At 39.0% G+C, this 21,255-nt stretch overlaps 1 protein-coding gene across 1 annotated transcript; it reads left to right on the top strand.

Annotated features, from left to right (window-relative positions):
- Nucleotides 1-1,426: 1,426 nt before the first annotated feature.
- pnp6 (purine nucleoside phosphorylase 6) lies at nt 1,427-18,970 on the top strand. The gene is made up of 6 exons (XM_084363240.1): nt 1,427-1,547; nt 9,660-9,829; nt 9,935-10,038; nt 13,689-13,864; nt 13,963-14,153; nt 15,478-18,970. The coding sequence occupies exons 1-6, from the start codon at nt 1,513-1,515 to the stop codon at nt 15,672-15,674; spliced, it is 873 nt and encodes a 290-aa protein (XP_084219366.1). The 5' UTR covers nt 1,427-1,512; the 3' UTR covers nt 15,675-18,970.
- The last annotated feature ends 2,285 nt before the right edge of the window (nt 18,971-21,255 follow it).

Below are 21,255 nucleotides of genomic sequence, written 5' to 3' on the forward strand. Positions count from 1 at the left end.
CTGCATGGGACACAGGGCCACAGATTGGTAAGATAAATATAACTTTTTGACTTTTTGATGTTAAAATTTAGATGAATTTATATAAAATATAAATTTTGATTACCATATAGTCATCAGTATACTGATGACCATAGAGTCATCTGGATGTTGGTTTATATGTTAAGATGAGAAACTTTATGTGTGTTGTTAGTGGTTTGCTCATTTGATTGTTTGATTGAGACCATTTGTGGTTCATGTTGATCAAAATGAAAGTTTTTCTAATGCATATATAAAATTAGAAAATCTTGTATTTTTTATTCAACCTTATGTACTATATAAAACCTTGGTGTTTCAGTACCATTATACACTGTAAAAAAAGAGATTATCAAGATTATTTTCTAGAAAGATTTCTAGTTTTTATTTTCAGACCAACAGAACTTGCGTTCAAAGACAAGATCCACTCCTATTAGCCCTGGTTACAGCTGTTATTTACAGTGAGAAAGGTTGACATAGCTAAGTTAAGTAAACTAGGTATTTTAGATAGAATGAACTGTAGATGAAGTATCTTCAGCTTTTGAGTTCCAGTTGAAAGAAATTGAAAGATTGTGTTGATTCAACTAGAGGATTTGACAGGAACCAAACTGTGATTAAGAAACATAAATTAAAGGATTTAAGTACAACTCAATGCATGAGGCAGCCTGGACATTATTTTTATTTTTTAAGTTGAAACAAAAAGTTTGTTGTTCTGGTTTTTTTTTAACAATGAAAGTAACCCTGAGGCAACAATTCAAAAAAAGGTTTGGGAGGGTGGAGGGGGACACGTTTTATGATTGATACATTATCAGGGACCCGTAAGCTCCCAGAGAATGTGGTGAAATATATGTTTTAGAGAGTTATACAGTTTCACTTACAGCTATTGTTACTTTTTTATGCTTTCTCTAACTATCACTTTCATTCGCTTCTTTCCATGAGCCAGCTCTTTGGTGTGCGTTTGTGTGTGTGTGTGTGTGTGTGTGTGTGTGTGTGTGCGTGTGTGTGTGTGTGTTGGAGACACGAGAGGGAGAGAATCTATTTGTAGCCTACATGTTAAGTCCACACACTTATTGTGCATAGTTTCCTGGCTTTGAGGTGTTTAACCAATATCAGTGACTACAATAGCATCAAGTCTTTAGTTTTTAATAATATTCATCAAAAAGTTGTTGCTAGACTTATCACTTTCCTCCACTTTCTGTTTCTCTTCCCCTCTGTTGCCCTCTCATTGTTTCTCCCTCCGTTCCCAGCCTTGTCTCTGTCACTGAACGCATCAGTGAGCTGCCCAGCCTGGTAGAAAATTGGATTTAGTCTATTTCAAAGGGACCGGCGGTCAGCGTAAGCCCCGCCCCCTCGCCCTTTACGCCGTGACGTCGGCGCGCAGCATGACCTCCGCTTCTCTGACAGTCGCAGCAGATTCTCCATCAGCCGCTTCACCACCGCCAACTCAAACTCGACAGAAACAGCGTCTTATCAGTAGATTGGTCCCGCTCACCATCAGATATGGAAGCGGCGTCTCCCTCCTCCAGTCAGTGCAGGTAAGACCGATAAGGCTGGATGTTGATGGACCGGAGATAAATGAATTGTCAAGGCTACACTGTAGCCTAATCATATTACAGGATATCAAAGCATAACGAGTGTAAACAGCGAAGTTTTCAAGACGCATCTTGGTTTGGACGGTGTTATTAGAGAGTCGTTCAGAGCAGCCAGTCAACAGTAGCATAAACGCTTTATTCTGAGGATTAGTAGCCTGTGTGTGGGGGCTTCCTCCCAGGATGACACCTCTGACGTAATCGCGTATGTTACAGGTGGTGTATGTGTCAGAACTGACTCATTCCGTATTCTCTTTACACAAACACATTGAATTCCTGTTGCTAATAACGCCTCTGTACCGCTCACTTAACAGGCAGGTCCTGTATGTGTCGTTCACTGACAGCCCCGGAGCTTAGCAACAGCTCAGGCTGGTCAGACTCGCTTGTGTTTGAGGGACGTGCAGCGTTGTGTCAGCCAAAAACGTGTAGCAGGCAGCCCGAAGGCAGCCCCGCTCCCCACCCCCCTCCCCTCGATACAAAGTTCTGGCAGCACCACGGACAGCTCCGGCTCTCAGTTAAATGTCTTATTTAGGTGTTACGTAACGCACACTGTGTTTTCAAAGGTGTGTGACTTGCATGATCATTAAACATTGTTTAAAGAAGGGTTTATCATTCCCTTAATGGAAAGAAGAAAGCAGAAATAGTAAGCTTCATCCATATAAAATGAATAAATACATAAATAAAGATGCTTAGTACATTACAGGTCCACACATGAATAATCAAACGAAAGGGACAAGTACTTAAGTAAGATATCTGGGGAAATGCTTTGTATGTTCTTAATTTTGGTTATAAGGTATTATAGTAACGACTAATACGTTTTCATAATCACGTGACAAAAGTTTCACTCTTCAAATGAAATCAAGAGGTTTTCATTACAGAAACAAAATATTTAAATAACACTTAAAACATATCTCGTTTAAATCTCATCTCATTACTACCACTGAGATGCCCTTGAGCAAGGCCCTTAACCCCATTGGCCAACAGATCAGAATGTGGTTGTACTGGGCAGCTTCCAGGAGTGAATGTCATCAGTGTGTCCCCGAAAGAAAGAAAGAAAGAAAGAAAGACAGAAAAGGAAAATAAATAATATAATCAGTTTCCATAAGCTGCTAATACATAATAGAAGCTAAAGCTAACAAGTAAGCATTTGTGAAAACAGTTTTAAACAACAGGTGAGTCATGGAGCAGCTGTCATCAGGAGAGAAATAACAAGATGGTAGGTAGTGGTAATTAAACTGTAGTTAATAGTTTTTTCCCTGTCAACAAACAATGAAATGCTTTACAAACCATTTAATAAGCAGTTGTAAAGGTTTATAAACATCAGTTGCAACTTAATAAAATTAAACCTCATTAACTTTAAATTTCCCATTTATTAATTATGGATATTGGTTGTATTGTAGACTACACATTGTAGATTTGAAGCGTCATACATTTGTTCTATAATGAAAGTGAAAGTGAAAGATTATGTTGGAGGTTTGAGTCATTGTCAGGATGTACACTGTTTGAACTCTTACTTCAGTTGTCAGCTGTAAGTTTGGATGGTCTGGTTGTCTCTAGGTAATTTAAGCACTGTGGCTCATTTGAACCAAACATTCAGACCAAATGTTGAGTTTTCCCTTTTACCATCCTTGTTTTATAGGAGCAATTCACTGATGCTCATATAAACCATTACAGCACATTTCCAGTCACATAAATGTAATCATGTTTTTGATTACAGAGGTTTTTTATATGGCTAGTTTACACGTTACACTTCCTGCTGATGTCTCCATGTTTTAATTTCATGGGTTTATAAATCACTGATTAAAAACAGCCATTCCTCAGTTATGACCTGATTGCTGTCACTCATTCCCAACAGAATGGCAGAAGTTAGAGCAGTCAGCTTATTGTCTGCCTGGGTGCGAGTGTGTTTGTGTGTAACGCTGCCATTACCACCTGCAGTATTATGTGAAGGGCACCTTCTGCAACTGACAGGCCTGTAATGAAAGCCATAAAACAATTGTTTCACAGTTGACTGTATTTTACATTAATACATGGAATACTTACTGTGGTCACTCTTCCTCAGATTTTTGACAAAAACAGAAATAAAGCCAAAATTCTGTTTTATTTTTGTTAAGATTTTAATGATTCACCCAGGCACCACTCAGATAGCTGGTTGGAGCATTCTTCACACTTACTTTACCCCGTCCCAGTTACCAACATACCTACTGTGATGAGAGATTTCCCAGCTCCTTTCTAAGTTTGAATTAAATAAGGAAACAAGGGGGGAAATGTAGGAAGATTGAACACCTAAGGCTAGTCTGATGTAGCTGTCATCTTACATGGCAGCTCTAAAATGGGCTTGAAATTGTCAGGCTCTGTCCTGCTGCAGATTGGTCTGGTAAAGGCTGCAGCCTGAAGTGTCATTGTGTTTTAATAACAAAGCTTGAGGCATTGGAGGAACATTAACAGGGTTATGGCATTACAATCAGATTTATGACCAGAATTACAGACAGTTTCAGACGCTGTCTAATGTAATACCTTGAGGCATTTCCAATCAAATCAGTGTCACTGAATAGTAATCAGGGAAGTCAAACCCACAGTTGTGTTGCACAATTTATTATTGATTCGTTACTTTGACAAAGTGTTCTTTTCCATGTACTTTTACTCAGGCGTTATCCCCTCCAGATGATACTAAAGCAGGTATTTAACACGGCTGTTACAGGATTTTGAATGCCTTTATCATGACATTGAGCAACAGCTTGGTGTGAGTCTCAGAAAGTTGGTTCTCATTATGACAAAGACATCTGGTAGTTGGATATTCCAGTTAGACTGGTAATGTTTAACCTTATGTAGACTCATGGCTTTATGTACACATATACGCTGAGCTAAACTGACTTTTCTTTTCGGTAGTGTTTGAGTTATTGCCTAAAGTTATTTAAGTAACAAGTTGAACCAGTTTTACTGCAGAATTGGCATTCATGAAGGTGTCCATTGCTTTCATTGTTTTCTTTTTTCAGCAAAACCTTCCATGAGTTTTCTTGATGAAATATCATTTTGTGTGTCTCCCTCTTGCGTACCACTTCCATGTACAGTACTGTATATTGCATATTTGTTTCGAAAGGAACGTATGATTTTATTTATATAACAGACACAAGATACAAGCATTTCAACAAGAAAAAAATAGCTCAATTAAAACAACTAGAAAAATTGTATTTCCTGCGAAAATACAGTGTGAATGCTGATTGCTGAAGTGATTTTGCAAAATCTGCTGAATGTGCTGGAAAACACTTGCCTAATCCACAAAACATGCATAAAACTATGAGAATGAATAGTCAAGAATTTGCAGGAAAAGCTGATTTTTTCAAAAGCTGAAAAGGCAGAAAAGCTGAACATTTTGATAGCTGAACAGTTTCTCTAGCTGAACATGAAGCTGAATACTTGAAAAAGCTGAAAACGCAGAAAGCTGAATATTTGAAAAGGATGAAAAGGTTGAAAAGCTGAACAGTTTGACAGCCAAACAGTTTCTGTAGCTGCACAGATGCTGGAGCAGTAGCAGAACCAAAGTTGAAAATGTCCCCATAAGAATGAATGGGAAAACACCTCCCGAACAGCTACAGGTTTAGGAAAAAGTGTAATGGTTATGGCCAAAATATGTATACAGTGAGTAACAGGAGACATTGCTGAACCATGTGATGTGTTTTTTATTTCAGTAGAGTGAAAAATGAGGGCACAAGAGCGAGAGACAAAACCGGTACCGTCTGCTCCACTCCAGAAATTTAGGCTCAAAATTAACATTGCGCCTTATGGGGGAGTTGCTGGAGTGCTTGTCGCTCGAGGGCTTCTACAGCCAAAAGTTTAAGTCGCACATCTGAAATAAGATGATCATATGAAAGCCAACAAGATTTCCTACATTTCTATGTATATATTGTCTATGTGAAGTAAAAGCTGTGGGACCCAAATCAAGCTGAAGAGAGTTTTTTCTAAAGTTTTTGCAGCTGCTCTGCACTCTAGCGATGATGTCACCCACTCTAGCTCACGCAATACACACCCATTATAAACCCAGAAGAGGAGCTAAAACTCCTTCAAACTAAAACTGTGATAATTTCAAAACCATAAAAGATTTTAAAATTTTGAAAAACAAGTTCAATAGTTCAAGGTCTTGTGACTATTTTAAAGTTGGAATGGTGTCTCTAGCTCAAAGTATGAGGGAGCAGAAGAGGTTGAAAGTCCATGAGTTTTGAGGAGGATTTGAAGATTTTCCCATTTGCTTCCATATTAAATTTTTTTTTGAAAAAGCTGAATATTTGAAAAGGTTGAAAAGTTAAAAAGCTGAAAAGTACAAGGCTGAAAGAGCTTAAAAAGCTGAACATTTTGATAGTTGAACGGTTTCTATAGCTGAACGTATGCTGAAGCAGTAGCAGAATGAAATGTGAGAAAATCCCCATAAGGATGAATGGGAAAAAATTTTGGTTTTAGTTTTGAAAAAGCTGAATATTTGAAAAAGTTGAAAAGCTAAAAAGCTGAAAAGCACAAGGCTGAAAGAGCATAAATAGCTGAACATTTTGATAGTTGAACGGTTTCTATAGCTGAAAGTATGCTGAAGTAGTAGCAGAGCGAAATTTGAGAAATTCCCCATAAGGATGAATAGGGAGAATTTTGCAGAAAAAGCTGAATATTTCCAAAAGTATAAAATATAGAGAAAAGAAAAATACACGCCATCATGTCCTTAACGAGCTGCACATTTTGATAGTTGAATGGTTTGTGTAGCTCAAAATTTGTAGGAGGAGAAGCGAGCCAAAAAACGTACGGAATCAGGAATAATAATAACTAGAAAAATTGCATTTCCTGCGAAAATACAGTGTGAATGCTGACGGCTGAAGTGATTTCGCAAAATCTGCTGAATGTGCTGGAAAACACTTGCCTAATCCACAAAACATGCATAAAACTATGAGAATGAATAGTCAAGAATTTGCAGGAAAAGCTGATTTTTTTCAGAAGCTGAAAAGGCAGAAAGGCTGAAAAGTACAAGGTTGAAAAAGCTTAAAAAGCTGAACATTTTGATAGTTGAACGGTTTCTCTAGCTGAACATGAAGCTGAACATTTTGATAGTTGAACGGTTTCTATAGCTGAACATGAAGCTGAATATTTGAGAGCTGAAAAAGTTGAAAAGCTGAAAAGTAATAGACTGAAAGAGCTTAAAAAGCTGAACATTTTGATAGTTGAACGGTTTCTCTAGCTGAACATGAAGCTGAACATTTTGATAGTTGAACGGTTTCTATAGCTGAACATGAAGCTGAATATTTGAGAGCTTAAAAAGTTGAAAAGCTGAAAAGTACAAGGTTGAAAGAGCTTAAAAAGCTTAAGATTTTGATAGTTGAATGGCTTCTATAGCTGAACATAAAGCTGAATATTTGAAAAAGCTGAAAAGGTTGAAAAGCTGAAAGTAATAGGCTGAAAGAGCTTAAAAAGCTGAACAGTTTGACAGCCAAACAGTTTCTGTAGCTGCACAGATGCTGGAGCAGTAGCAGAACCAAAGTTGAAAATGTCCCCATAAGAATGAATGGGAAAACACCTCCCAAACACCTGCAGGTTTAGAAAAAAGTGTAATGGTTATGGCCAAAATATGTATACAGTGAGTAACAGGAGACATTGCTGAACCATGTGATGTGTTTTTTATTTCTGTAGAGTGAAAAATGAGGGCACAAGAGCGAGAGACAAAACCGGTACCGTCTGCTCCACTCCAGAGATTTAGGCTCAAAGTTAACACTGCGGCTTATGGGGGAGTTGCTGGAGTGCTTGTCACTCTAGGGCTTCTACAGCCAAAAGTTTAAGTCGCACATCTGAAATAAGATGATCATATGAAAGCCAACAAGATTTCCTACATTTCTATGTATATATTGTCTATGTGAAGTAAAAGCTGTGGGACCCAAATCAAGCTGAAGACAATTTTTTAACAAGTTTTTCCAGCTGCTCTCCACTCTAGCGGTGATGTTCCGCACTCTAGCTCACGCAATACACACCCATTATAAACCCAGAAGAGGAGCTAAAAATCCTTCACACTAAAACTGTGATTATTTCAAAACCGTAAAAGATTTTCAAAAACTAAACACATGCCTAATAGTTCAAGGTCTTGTGAATATTTTAAAGTTGGAACGGTGTATCTAGCTCAAAGTATGAGGGAGCAGAAGAGGTTGAAAGTCCATGAGTTTTGAGGAGGATTTGAAGATTTTCCCATTTGTTTCCATGTTAAATTTTTTTTTGAAAAAGCTGAATATTTGAAAAAGTTGAAAAGCTAAAAAGCTGAAAAGTATAAGGCTGAAAGAGCTTAAAAAGCTGAACATTTTGATAGTTGAACGGTTTCTATAGCTGAATGTATGCTGAAGTAGTAGCAGAATGAAATTTGAAAAAATCCCCATAAGGATGAATGGGAAAAAAATTTGGTTTTAGTTTTGAAAAAGCTGAATATTTGAAAAAGTTGAAAAGCTAAAAAGCTGAAAAGTATAAGGCTGAAAGAGCATAAAAAGCTGAACATTTTGATAGTTGAACGGTTTCTATAGCTGAACGTATGCTGAAGTAGTAGCAGGGCGAAATTTGAGAAATTCCCCATAAGGATGAATGGGGAAAATTTTGCAGAAAAAGCTGAATATTTCCAAAAGTATAAAAGATAGAAATACCAAAAATACAAGCAAGAATGTCCTTAATGAGCTGCACATTTTGATAGTTGAATGGTTTCTGTAGCTCAAAATTTGAAGGAGCTGAAGAGAGCTGAAAAACGTACGGAAGCAGGAATAATAATAATAATAATAAATTCCAGAAGAACAATAGTGTGAATGCTTTGAAGCATTCACACTAATTATAATAACTTTAATAAATTCCAGAAGAACAATAGTGTGAATGCTGTGTCAGCATTCACACTAATTAGCACAATGAAATTAAACAATTAGAAGCATCACAAGTCAAAATGGTTTACAAGTCTCAAGCAGAATACCACTCAGAAAAGAGATAGGCCTGAAAGGGGCACTATGTAGGTTTCAAACTCAGACTTTTAATATTAACAATATTAATGAGGTAATAATACAAAATCAGAAATATTTATTTTCCCAAATAACTGAATAAACAAGCTGTTCTCAGAGGAAAATAAGGTCTCCAGACTACAGTTTGAAGCTAGAAAGGTGGCAGGGTTTGCCAAATATAAACAAAGTAAAACAGTATGAAACTGTGTTGTCCTTTATGGTCAGTTTGTGTATTCAGTGATAAAAAAAACAAGGACAGTTTGTTAATTAAGTTTGTAAGAGATAGCTGACCTGACCTTCCACCGACCCAGAACAGCGAACACACACTCCCCTTGTGTTTTCAGTCTTGACCAAGGTACAACTAATAGGCCTTATTTACAGGACCTGAGAGGCCTAGCAGAGGAGTACTGTAAAGTGACAACAATGGCAGCTGGGTTTTTGGTAGATGATTTTCTATGAGTGACCAGTGAGCCAAGGTGTCGGTGGATGTTGGTGGAGACCTGGTCCGGAGCAAAAAACAGAACTTCAGTTTAACTGTGATTTAATTAAATACAATTTTGAGACATCCAGTTACTAATCTCGGCCAGGCAATTTTACGGGGTGGTTAAATTAGAGACGTCACTGGGCCTAACAGATGCGTAGAGGTGTGTATCATCAGGATAGCACTGATAAAACTCACAGCCAAAATGGGAGCATAATGAAAATAATAAGACAGTGCATATGCTGCAGTCATTATGTTCCTGTTTTGCCCACACAAAAAATATTTAGCACACATATGATGCATGCTGTCTTTCTTACTGTTATTGTTAGAAATGACAGTGCTTTATGTTTCATTCACATTAGCTGTGATTTAGTTATTATTCCGCTTGCTCTCCTCTACCAGCGATGACTATTAATTCTAAATATGAGGCTGAAGTTGATTAGTATTTATGGTGTTTACTCCCCTGTGATAATGATGATGATAGTTGTGGTGATAATTATCATAGAGATATGCAACTGATTCATCTCTATCAGAGCTATGGTTCAGTGATATTTGACATTAATCTTTTTTTCCCATTACTTTCAGTTACACTTACGACCAGTATCAGCAGACAGCAGAGTGGCTGCTTGCCCACACAGAGCAGCGCCCTAAAGTCGCCATCATCTGTGGTTCAGGCCTTGGCAGCTTGGCTGACCTGCTGGAGGACAAGGCTGTGTTCCAGTATGAGGATATTCCACGTTTTCCCATCAGCACTGGTAAGATCTCTCTGATAAATTGCTTGCGATCCAAAACTAACTGTAAGTGTTTGGAAACTATATAAGCATGCTAGCAGCTGCTCATACTTTGTGTGTGCTGTGCAGTGCCAGGCCATGCTGGTAAGCTGGTGTTCGGGAAGCTGCATGGCCGCGAGTGTGTCTGCATGCAGGGGAGATTCCACTTCTACGAGGGTTACAACATACACACGGTAAGCTACAGCGTAAAGGATATGTTTTTATTAGTGTTATCACTAATAATGTACTAATGTATTAAAAAAACAAGACTTTTGCCTGTGTGAGACTATACTTATGCAACTAGCTGCTAATGTTGGCACGCTTCATCTTCTGGAAACTATGAATGTCTGTACATTAGACCATATTCACACAGTGGCCATTTTCCCCTGACATCCACTGGTTGCATGTGTGTTGTGGAACGGCTCCGCTACGGTTTTGCTCCATGCTCCGTGTTGCTCCATAGTTTGAGTAGGAGGGATGTCAGACCATATTTCCAGGTAAAACAACAGGTTTGATAACCAATTAACTTCCATAAGACAACAGCAAATGTAAGCATTCAAAAAATGACGATACTGTTATTTTACAATACCATTTGGAAAGGTGTAAACTAATTAAGAAGTATCAACTCAAAACTTAGAGACATTTGTGTAAACCTGGAAGTGATACACACAAACCAAACGGTAATGTTAGCTAGGAAGTAGTTGAATGGTAACAGCTAACTCAGCAAACTAGTTATCAAATATGTTGTTTTACCTTGAAATATGGCCGAATGTGCCTCCAAATTTTTCACAAACCATCATCTTTTCAGTTGCTGGTCAATTGAGAGGCTGTAAAAAGATAACAATTTGTCAGGTCCCCTATGTTCACATGACTTGTAACCTGTAGCACAGCAGCATTATATTATCCCAGCATTCAAGATTCTCACCCTGAGTGTGATGTTGGAGGAAAATGACCACCATGTGACTAGGTTCTGTGCTAATCCATCTAGAAGATATTGAGATGTTAAAGTGAAGTGAAAATTTTGATTTGCTGGTTCCACTAAAGTGAAAGCCAAATTTCATGGCAATCCATCCAGTAATTGCTGAGATCATTTCAGTCTGGACCAAAGAGATGTAAAAAAGACTAACCAGCATTGCCATCTATAAAGCCATGTCGCTGGCATGGGTAAAATTATTGTGTTTCATCTTGATATTACATTGTTTGTCTGTTGTCTTCTTTGCTATTCATTATGCTGGAATTACATTAATATATTAATTCAAGTGAAGTTTGAATGATATCCATGTGAACACTGGATGGTGCAGAGATGCAGACATATTCATTTGTTACTCTAAGTTGCCTTGTGAGCAGATATCTGTCTCAATTTCTGTCACAAGCCAAACTCCTTCTGCATTTTGAAACCTTGCTGATGCAAATGATACACTATACAGGATAACTGAACTCAAGCTGGCAGTTTAAACTTTGACTTTGTCATTGACTTTGAGAAAAACATTCACAGCTTTTGTAGGTTTAGGCGTAATCTTTAAAACTTAATTGTCATTCTGGTCATGGAGGGAGGCTCTTTGCGGGACACGGGACTTTTGTTTTTAAACTTAACTTATTTAAAGTTAAGTTAACTTATTTTTAAGTTCCATTAATAACATTGGCTGAGTGATTAGATGTAGATGCAGTATTATAACATACAGCTTTAACAACTTTAAAGTCAACAGCTCAAACTGGACTTTCTTTCATATAGATTTACATACCTTTTCAGAGAAAACATTATCTCATCAGTACTAAATCATGTTCCGTAAACTTGGTGGCTTCAGTTGCATTTTGACCAGAGTACGACAGACCACAGTTCAGTTCAAAAATTTACTATGTGTCAATGATCAGCTGCAGAATACTGATGACAGAAAGAAAACCACCCAGTGTGTCATAGTGTCGGTATGGGACCGGCCTTTGGCCTCTTCCTGGTTTTATTTATTTTATTACCAGCTGTGATGTGCCATCTCCACATAAAATGATCCATATAACCCCACTGAATCATAAAATCCACTTTCATACATACAGTAGTTTAGAGCCAGATGCGTTATGACCCTCCTGTATCCAGTGAGCCTGTGGGCAGCAATATACTGTATGAAATGTCTCCAGTTGGATCACCATAAACTGTACTGATCATAAAAAAATTTGACTCCACCCAACAAAAGTGAGGTAAATTTTTATCTGACCATATATAATAAAAATAATTGTTGTGCTGGACTTGGTCCTGTTTGAAAATCCAAAACTAAACAGAAGGTCAGATGAGATGAGAACGGTTTTTATTAACTACACAATAGTGTGGCTCTGGTGGCAAAGCCAGTCTGACGGTCAGCTGGTCAGTTCACAGCTAAAATTTTTAATCCATCCAATACTTTGGTTTATGACAAAATGCCTGCATAACTAATGACAAACCAATCAGCCTCAGCTGCACTGTGTGGTTAGTGCTAATAAGCTAACGTTAGCATGCCGACACTCTAAACTAGCTATACATGGCATTTTGTAATTGTAATATACTATGATTTTCTGTTGTGAATCTTTTCTGTACAAAATTACATCTATTTTAATATCTGTCAGTCCTGGGGAGGGATCCCTCCTACGATGCTCTTTCTGAGGTTTCCTCCATTATTTGGTTGTTGGTTATGCTGCAGTTTGTAAAGCTTATTGAGGCCTGTTATGACTTGTGATATGTGGACTATATGTTTTCAAAATTGAACCACCACCACCTCCTCACTGCACCACTACCGTGGCCTTGCACTTGTTTTCATATTCGTGTTCTCTTTTAAGTTCTGTCTGTTCCTGTGAGATCTCTCCCTCCTTCTCAGGTGGGATTATGTCAGGTACTGAGAGCATGGTACCCAAGAACACACTAAGTCTGCATAGGGAGAAAGTTGAAGTTGATACAGTAGATGAGTGGAACAAAGGGACCGTGTTCCGTGTGAAACCAAGTTATTTTAACCCAAATCATGATTTCTTTCTCTTTTATTTCCATTCTTCAATATTCCTGGATTGTCTCAGGAAACGTAGATACAAATCTACTGTCTGTACCACCAATCACATATAGAGTTAGCATGTTCTGGCCCTGGGACTCAGCCACAACCATAGCTCCTCAGGTGAAATAAATAATCTTTAACGAAAAGAAAACTAGCTTAACACATGGAAAAATGTATTGCCACCAAAGAGCCTTTTGGCAAATAATTAAATGAAGTCAACTTATCATTAGCAGCTCCCTGCTTCAGTTTCACCACTGACAGTCATGCTATTACATACAATTATGCTGTGCTTACATGTCATCCCTAACAAGGCCACGAGTCAACTTATAGTACAGTACACTATTTTATACAAAAACATTCATTTCAAACAGGCCAATGTTCCAAAATGAAAGCTCTGACCTTATCAAGAAACCATGGTACATGAAAACATTTCTGCACTAACTAGCAAAACACTTTCACCGGCAATTCAAGCTGCAGAGCGATGTCACATGGAAAAAAGCAATTTCCAAAATATGACGGCAGTGAGAAGTAACAACAGTCATTAACGGGCCATCAGCTGCCCTATAAAGGTTAGAACAGAAGCACAACTGTTGACAGTTGACACATGCACAGTTCAACAAGGACCGACACAGAAATAACAATACAAGAGTCTGTTGACATCAGCGTATGCAGAAGCCGGCCCTTATAGACAATTGTCTTCTCATGTGATGTGTTTTCTCCTCTGTTGTTCCCAGGTGACCCCCCTCTTGTAACTCCCTTTTGTAATCTGATGTAAATCAAAGCAATAACAGAACGACAGTATTTTTCTCTGAAGCATAGCATGTTTGTCACTCCAGGTGACATACCCGGTGCGAGTCTTTTTCCTGCTGGGCGTGGAAACTCTGATTGTGACAAACGCAGCGGGAGGACTCAATGACAGCTACGATGTGGGAGACATCATGCTCATTAAGGATCACATCAACATGCCAGGTTTTGCAGGGCAGAACCCGCTGTGTGGGCACAACGATGACAGGTACAGCACAAGCACCAAGGGAGGACGATGAAACTGGTAACATCTGTGTCTGATAGACTTTTCCTATCACCCATTCATTCTTTTTAATGTCTCTCCAGGTTTGGAGTGCGCTTCCCTTGTATGTCGGATGCCTATGATCGTGATTTGAGGGCTCTGGCCAAGCAAACAGCAGTGGAGCAGAGCTGCGAAAGCTTCCTGCAGGAAGGAGTTTACTGCATGCTGGCTGGGCCGACATACGAGACCATTGCAGAGTGCAGAGTCCTGCAGACGCTGGGGGCTGATGCTGTGGGTTAGTACAGCTATCTCATGCTCACTTAAAGAGATACTGATGTGCAAAAGACTCTCCACTGTGCATCTGCATCAGGAGATGCTTATCAGGGATGTTTTAGTGAATATGAATACATTATTCAGATGACTACAATGCACTTTGATCTATCCATCCCCCCTGGAATAGAAACTGCAAGTAGCCGATAGAATGATGCAGATTTGCCAAAATGTAAATAAATGGCTAGCTGTTAGCTGTATGCTAAAAATACAGAGGTGTAGATAGTTTTAGGTTATGTATTCAGCTGTTTAATAACTCAATAACTTCAACTGATTTTCTGTGCTGTACAGGATAAAGCTTGACTGATGGCGCACAGGTGTCATTTTTAATCTCATGATCTGATATTGAAGGCTGGCACCTAATGCGACTTGATAGTGAGTGGGAACTAATGAGCTGAAATTAGGGGCCTTACGAGCCAAAAGAGCTTTTCATATTTTGATTTTAATTTCATCTGGAACTCCTCCCGATGCATGCATAACCTCCTTTTGTAAAAAAAAAAATTTCATTTGACCGAAAGAGCTTTTATAGCTTGATATTATCTGTTACACCTTCTCAGTTTTGAAACAATTCAGACCAGGTTTTCATCTGGATCTCCTCCCGGTCTTGAATCTGCCCCCCCCCCCCAAGACCAGATTATTTTTGTCCAACTTTGCTGCAAATGGACAGTACACATAAAACTCTGCAGAAAAATATCAAATGATGCAGGTGCCAACTGTCAATCTCAATATTCACCTTGAATCAACCATTGTGTATGAAACATGCTTTATAAATAAAGCTGCCTTGCCTATAGCAAAATGATAATCATCTCGTAAATTTGAATATTAAAGGGGCTACCACAGATTTTACACATAATGTTCAATTAAAACATTTTCATGAAAGTGGTAACAGCCTTCGAAAGCAGTTGAATAATTTCTTCCTGTGACTCTGGAGGAGCTCTGTCATGTTTGAGACAATAAGTCCTGATGATGTCATTAGGGGTGATTTTGTTTTGGGCTTGAAGACTACACATTTATAAGAGCAAGCCTGTGTTACAGTCTGAGTTTGGAGGTTTAAAGAAATAGGAAATTATCAGACTGGTAAGAGCCTGCAAAAGTTGCTGTTAAATTGCGACATGGGAATATCTTCACCTCTGCTCCTGCTTCTTCTTGCTTACAAACATCCCAATTTTGTGAAAGCTCAATACTAAATCACAGGCTTGCCCCTTTAATGTCTTACAGTATATACAGTATATACACTTGTGATTAAGTTGTGTCAGTGCACCTGAAACAGACATTTTTCCCCTACCTAGGTATGAGTACGGTGCCAGAGGTGGTGGTGGCTCGTCACTGTGGCTTGCGCGTCTTGGGTCTGTCCCTCATCACCAACAAGGTTGTGACAGATTATGACAGCAAGGAGAAGGCAAACCACAAGGAAGTGCTAGAAACCACCGAGCGCCGAACCCAGGACCTCCAGAGGTTCGTCAGCAACCTCATCGCCAAGCTCTAGCACCTTTGCCTTCGTCTGAAGTCTGCTGACAAAAAATGTATTCATTGGTGACTAATCATAGCTGGGAACAAAAGGTAAAACGTATGTGCAGGTGGTGAGCAGTTGGTGTGGATAGGTTATTGTTATTGGCTCATGTGGTTAACTCAGGGTATGGGTGAGGTTTTTGAGGTAGAGGGCAGAGTAAAGAAAAAAAAAATGAGAGACTTGTAATAGCTCTAATTGTTGACAGCATTCGATGAATATATGTGTCTAGTTATTTAGTGCTGTCACCGCGAGACTTACACCAGGAAGTGTTAGCCTGGATCCAGTCCTTATCATATATCCAACCATTATGCATGTTATATAACCATTAATCTAAAAGTTTTAGTTGAAGGCATGGATTGGCTGTATTTGCTTTGATTTTGACAGTTTGTTCCTTATGCCGCGTTGCAGTTACATGGGAGACAACTCGCCCGAGTTGCTCTTACGCGAGAGTGTGACGTCATTTCCTGGCTTGTCGCACTTTTAGCGTTCCCGTTTGTCATCGCTACACGACAAGTCGGAAGAACATGGATGCCATCAGGGCAGTAGCATGCTAGTCATTGTTTTGTTATTGTTAGCTACATTAGCCTATTTAGCAAACCAGCTCGAAAACACTTTACATTGTATTGCAGGCACAGCAAGACCGTGCAATGCATAAATTGGTGACCGGATTAAAGCAGCAATGTAATCAAGTGTATAAGAGCATTTAAAATCGACATTAAAACGACCAATGTGGTACAAATACAAAGAAAATACATCAATTATGAGCGCAGCCATCTTTGTTTGTCATGTCGTTTGTCTATCCTCGCTCAACTTGGTGTACTCTCATGAGGACCGAGTTGGACAGGGGATATTCCGACCAAAAGGGGGCGTGCCTCTGTGAAATGTCGCGAGACAGCAACTCGGGCAAGTGGTCTCCCATGTAACTGGAACGCGGCATTAGCACTGTAACCTTCTTGGCACAAAATGATAAGTAGCAGGGGATTGCCAGACCACTTGAAAAGTAACTTAACATCAGGAATAAAGAAATATATAAATGGCTCAATAAATAAATAAATATGCAATTAAATGCTCCAAAAATGAAATTGAAAATAAATGTAGGCACAAATTAATCCAAATTAATGCATACATATCCATTTATGTCACATTTTATAAATTAAGTATTATTTTTCCAATGTTATTTTTGGTGCATTTAATGGTGTGTTGATTTATTTATTGTGCCATCTATATCTGTAATTATTTCTTAGTTTGGCAGGTTCAAGCCTCCATAGTTGGGGTGGTCAGAAGTATACACCTGTAGCCACATCCAGCTGTGATGTCACAGTGTAGTGACCAGTTAAATCATGGAAGGAAAGCAAAAACAAGACTTTTAAGAGGTGTTGTAAGTTGCTTTTTAACAATAAGTGGTGCTGACAAATTATTAGATCTGGAAATTATGTTAAAGTCGATTTCTGTTTTAAAATTACAACTAATGAGTGTCTCATATTTTGTTGTGTGTTTGATCCAAACACAGAATATTATGGTGACTAAGACCATGACTTATGATTACAGTATAGCGTTCCCTTATTTAAACAACCATGTTCTCGTGTATCCAAGGTAGATCAATAAATGTAATAGGAATACAGCGGTGACTGTAGTACAACCCCTACTGGTGTGTATTTCTATCCTGCATTAGTGCTGCAAGGTTGTTTACATTTTCCCTTTGCTACCTGTTAGGGCATTAAAAACACTGGGACCTGTCCGATGGATGAGCCTGTGTATTTGAATGAAAAGAAGACAATTTTATGATCAGTTTATGTTACTGACTACTAATGGACACATGAAACCTTCAGATATATTGATATTATTGTGTCATGGTTAGTAGCATCCTGTTGTTGCTGACGAAGACTCAGCAAAACCTTCTTACCTCATCTTTACATGATTTTCTATCACTAAAGGTGCACTATGTACTATATTCTGGGTTTCTGAATGTCTTTTCCAAAACTACATCGTGCACCTTTAAGATTTAAATCCTGTTTCTGACAATCTGTAAATTAGAGTGATACCTGCCTTTATTTATATGTACCAAGGCTACATCAATACATGTTATTTGTCTTATTTGCCTTAACCGAGGGCAATGTATACAACCACCACCTATGAATATATCATCTGCTAGTCTTAGATGTATTTAGAGGACACTGTGCACTTAGGCATTGGCCTTGACATGTCGGTGGAACACTAGAAGGAACAGCTCACTATCTGTCCAGCAGAGAATTAGTAGTTAATCTACCTAATTATAGTTTCTCATCAGAGAGAATAAATAATAATTCTTGTGATTAAACAGGATCAGTTGGACCGTCTGGCACATCATTTTCTTTATTTTGTCATCGCTTGTTATTATAGATGTACAAGAAATATTTATTTTAGCTACAAGACAAAGTGGTATTTTGTTAAACATCTAATCGGAGTTGATTTTTTTATGAAGTAGACAAATAACTTATTTTAACTATTAAATCTATTTTTTAATTAAAAAGTCGTGACAAATGGATGGATGGATCTCCATTGGAAAAGGAAACAGCTTCCAAAAAAATAAATTTATATATAGAAAACTAAAGAATCATGATCCCAATATAATCTGAAAGAAATACGAAGAGTCAAAGGCTAATCCAGTCAAGCAGTAGTGATGTATGAAGGTTTTTCTGCAGTGGATTGCATTTGGATCAGTTTTGTTTGTACACCAAGAGAGACCACAGCACTGTAATATCAGGGAGGGCTATAATAATGAAAACTGGGCCTGCAGTTTTCAATCTTCCCTGCGCTGGTCTGGAACCTCCTGCCAGGTTCCCTTGACCGTCTCATTCATTAGAGCTGGAAGTCCTAGATCAGCAGTCCACCTCTCGGGCCATCAGGCTCGACGTCAAGATGCTAATGGTAGTCTTAAAGGGGAATTCCACTCTGACTGAAGCATCATTGTCAAATGTAAAATCTGTAGCTTCTCCATACACAATAAATGTGTCATTTACATGAAATTAATTAATTTGCAATTAGTAGTTGCACTACCATGCTTGCTATTGTCAAATATGTCTTCTGTTGTCTGGTTTTTCTTCCACATGTTTGTATTTATTAGACTGATTAACAAATATTGTATGCTCACTTCAGTCAAAAGTACTGTATCCAGCTCTCAGGTCAGAATCTAACTCGCCTAAACAGAACCTATTATGTCTTTACTGACTTAAAGCAGTTTATTTTTATGCAAATGTTGCTGCTGTCAAATAAAAACTTGCAGATGACATTTGGATGCTGGTCTTTTCTGTCATGGCTCAGTGCACGTTTATGCGTGTGTGTGTGTGCGTGTATTTCTATCACAGAGAAATGTTTAAATACTGACATCAAAGTTAAATTATCAGCTTTTGAAATAGATAAAGAAAGTCTTTTAAGCAAACCAACTCTCATCAGGTGAAAGTGTAGGTACAGACAGCTCAACTGCAGTATATAGAGGCCCCCTCTTTGTTAGATAGACATCGCTGAAGGCGATCCTTAAGTGAGGTCCCCTCTTGGCAGTTTGCTCAAAACAATTTTGAAAAAACACACACAGTTGCAGTAGTATTATGTAAAAAGACCTTAAAAACACATTTTCCATTGTATATTTGTTTTTTCAAAATGACCACAAACAAAGGTCCACACCTGGTTGTGTATAATGATAGTCCACTGTCGGCCATGTAGGGGTGCATATGTGTGTGTGCTGAGGAATATGTCCCAGAGTCAATCAATATGGATGTTTTCATGGAGAAAGAGAGTTTCAGCGATAATGATGATCAGTGAACAGGGAGATATCTGTGTAAAGCAGTCAGATAAAGGAGCCCTCCCTAAACACACACACCTCATTAACACATCCACTCTCTCTCACTCTCTACCTTCAGCTTCACTCCCTCAAGCCTTCACTTTAAACACACCTCGAACTGATGAAAACGCTGCGAGATTGAGATGAAATGGAAATGGCTGTTTCCGTGCCTCGCTCTGCTCTGTTACATAATTCATCTGCATGCAGCGTGTAGAGGGGCAGCCCACTGTGGAGCTGAAATATTAATACAAATGAAGCAGGCAGCCTGACAACACAAACACAACACCTATACTGGGCTGGAACGTATTTACACACATTCCCACAGATGCCTTACAACTCAGCTTCACAGCGAAAAGTGAGACGTCTATGAAATGCATGCGGGATGCAAATAGCAGGCTCTCTCTGCTTTGAATACAGGAAAGTGGTGGACAGAAAATGACAGATGATGGGAGTGAGTAAAGAGAAAGAGAGAGGAGAATGAAGTGTGTTTAGGTCGACAGTTCCCGCAGGCTGGCGACAGGCCTCGTCTGTAATGTAATGTTGATCTATCTATTGTCGCTCTGCCAACTGGGCCCAGAGGCCGCTATTGATTACTATAGGGTGAAAAGAGAAGCTGAGGAAATAGAGCAGGACAGCTCTGCTGAGTTTACACTCTTAAACACTGTCACACGCCATCGCACGCTCAGTCCTTTTCTCCGTCACACGTCGACACAAGAGCTGTTCTTATGCACTGTCATGTACCTGAGCTAACACAGTCTATGAAACAGCAGCGCTCCCACTGTTAGTGAATGTGACTTTTACAAGCGTAAGAAGCAGCATTAGCGAGGGGATGTCTCTGCTGACTTTCACACACTGCTCCAAAGGGAATCGGCTGCCAGCAGCGTGTCAGCACTGTACCGGCTTGCAGGGTGGATCTGGAAAATTACTGCTCCACCTCTGAAGAGACGTGACAGGTCAAGTTCAACAATGGATCTATGGGCATTGTGGTGCCAATTTGGTGAATCATCTTAATCCTCTTCGCTCTATCCACCTCCGCTTCAACTGGGGTAACCTTGAATTGTAGCACTGAAAATACTAAATATTAACATGCTGCCTTGACTTCACACAGGAACATGCACAGACAGAACCCAAAGGGAGCATGAGCACCTGTCCTTCTGCTGGTTTGTATTAGGCTGTAATATTTTTTGATTAATATTCAAATGTCATTAAACAAGTTTGGGGTGCCAGTTTGGATTTTTGTGGTCTATAGTGAACTTGCCAACGGCAGGTGGAGTGGCTCAGCTGGGTGTGTTTGCTACGCATATCAGTGCAATTTGGTACCGCTCTGGGCCAGGGCCAATTTATGTTGTTTAAGTTGCATTTTCCAAAGGGAGCGATGTAAAATGATGCACAAATTATCCCGAGTGAATAACCTTCACCCCCTTTCCAAGTGGTATTGTTTTGGCTCCACTGCTGGAAAGTGAACTAGATAATTTCCGTTTTCCTCAGAGTTGCAATTGATCTATCTAGTCTAGAATTGAGACATGAAAGCAGAGAGAAATGGTGCCAGGCTGCCAGCCTGACTGGATTGGCAGACAGCCTTCATTCTTCCAGGAGATTTTGTGCCCGATGGCAGAGACATACCAATAAATAAATAATAACACTGAAAGCGAGGTTTATCGGGAAGTCTTATCATCATCATTATTCATTATTCATTATTCGTCATTATTCTGCCGCCATTATAACGCTGTGTGGCGACAC

The sequence above is a fragment of the Pagrus pagrus genome (genome assembly GCF_965226575.1).
Source record: "Pagrus pagrus genome assembly, chromosome: 10".
NCBI classification, from domain to species: Eukaryota; Metazoa; Chordata; class Actinopteri; order Spariformes; family Sparidae; genus Pagrus; species Pagrus pagrus.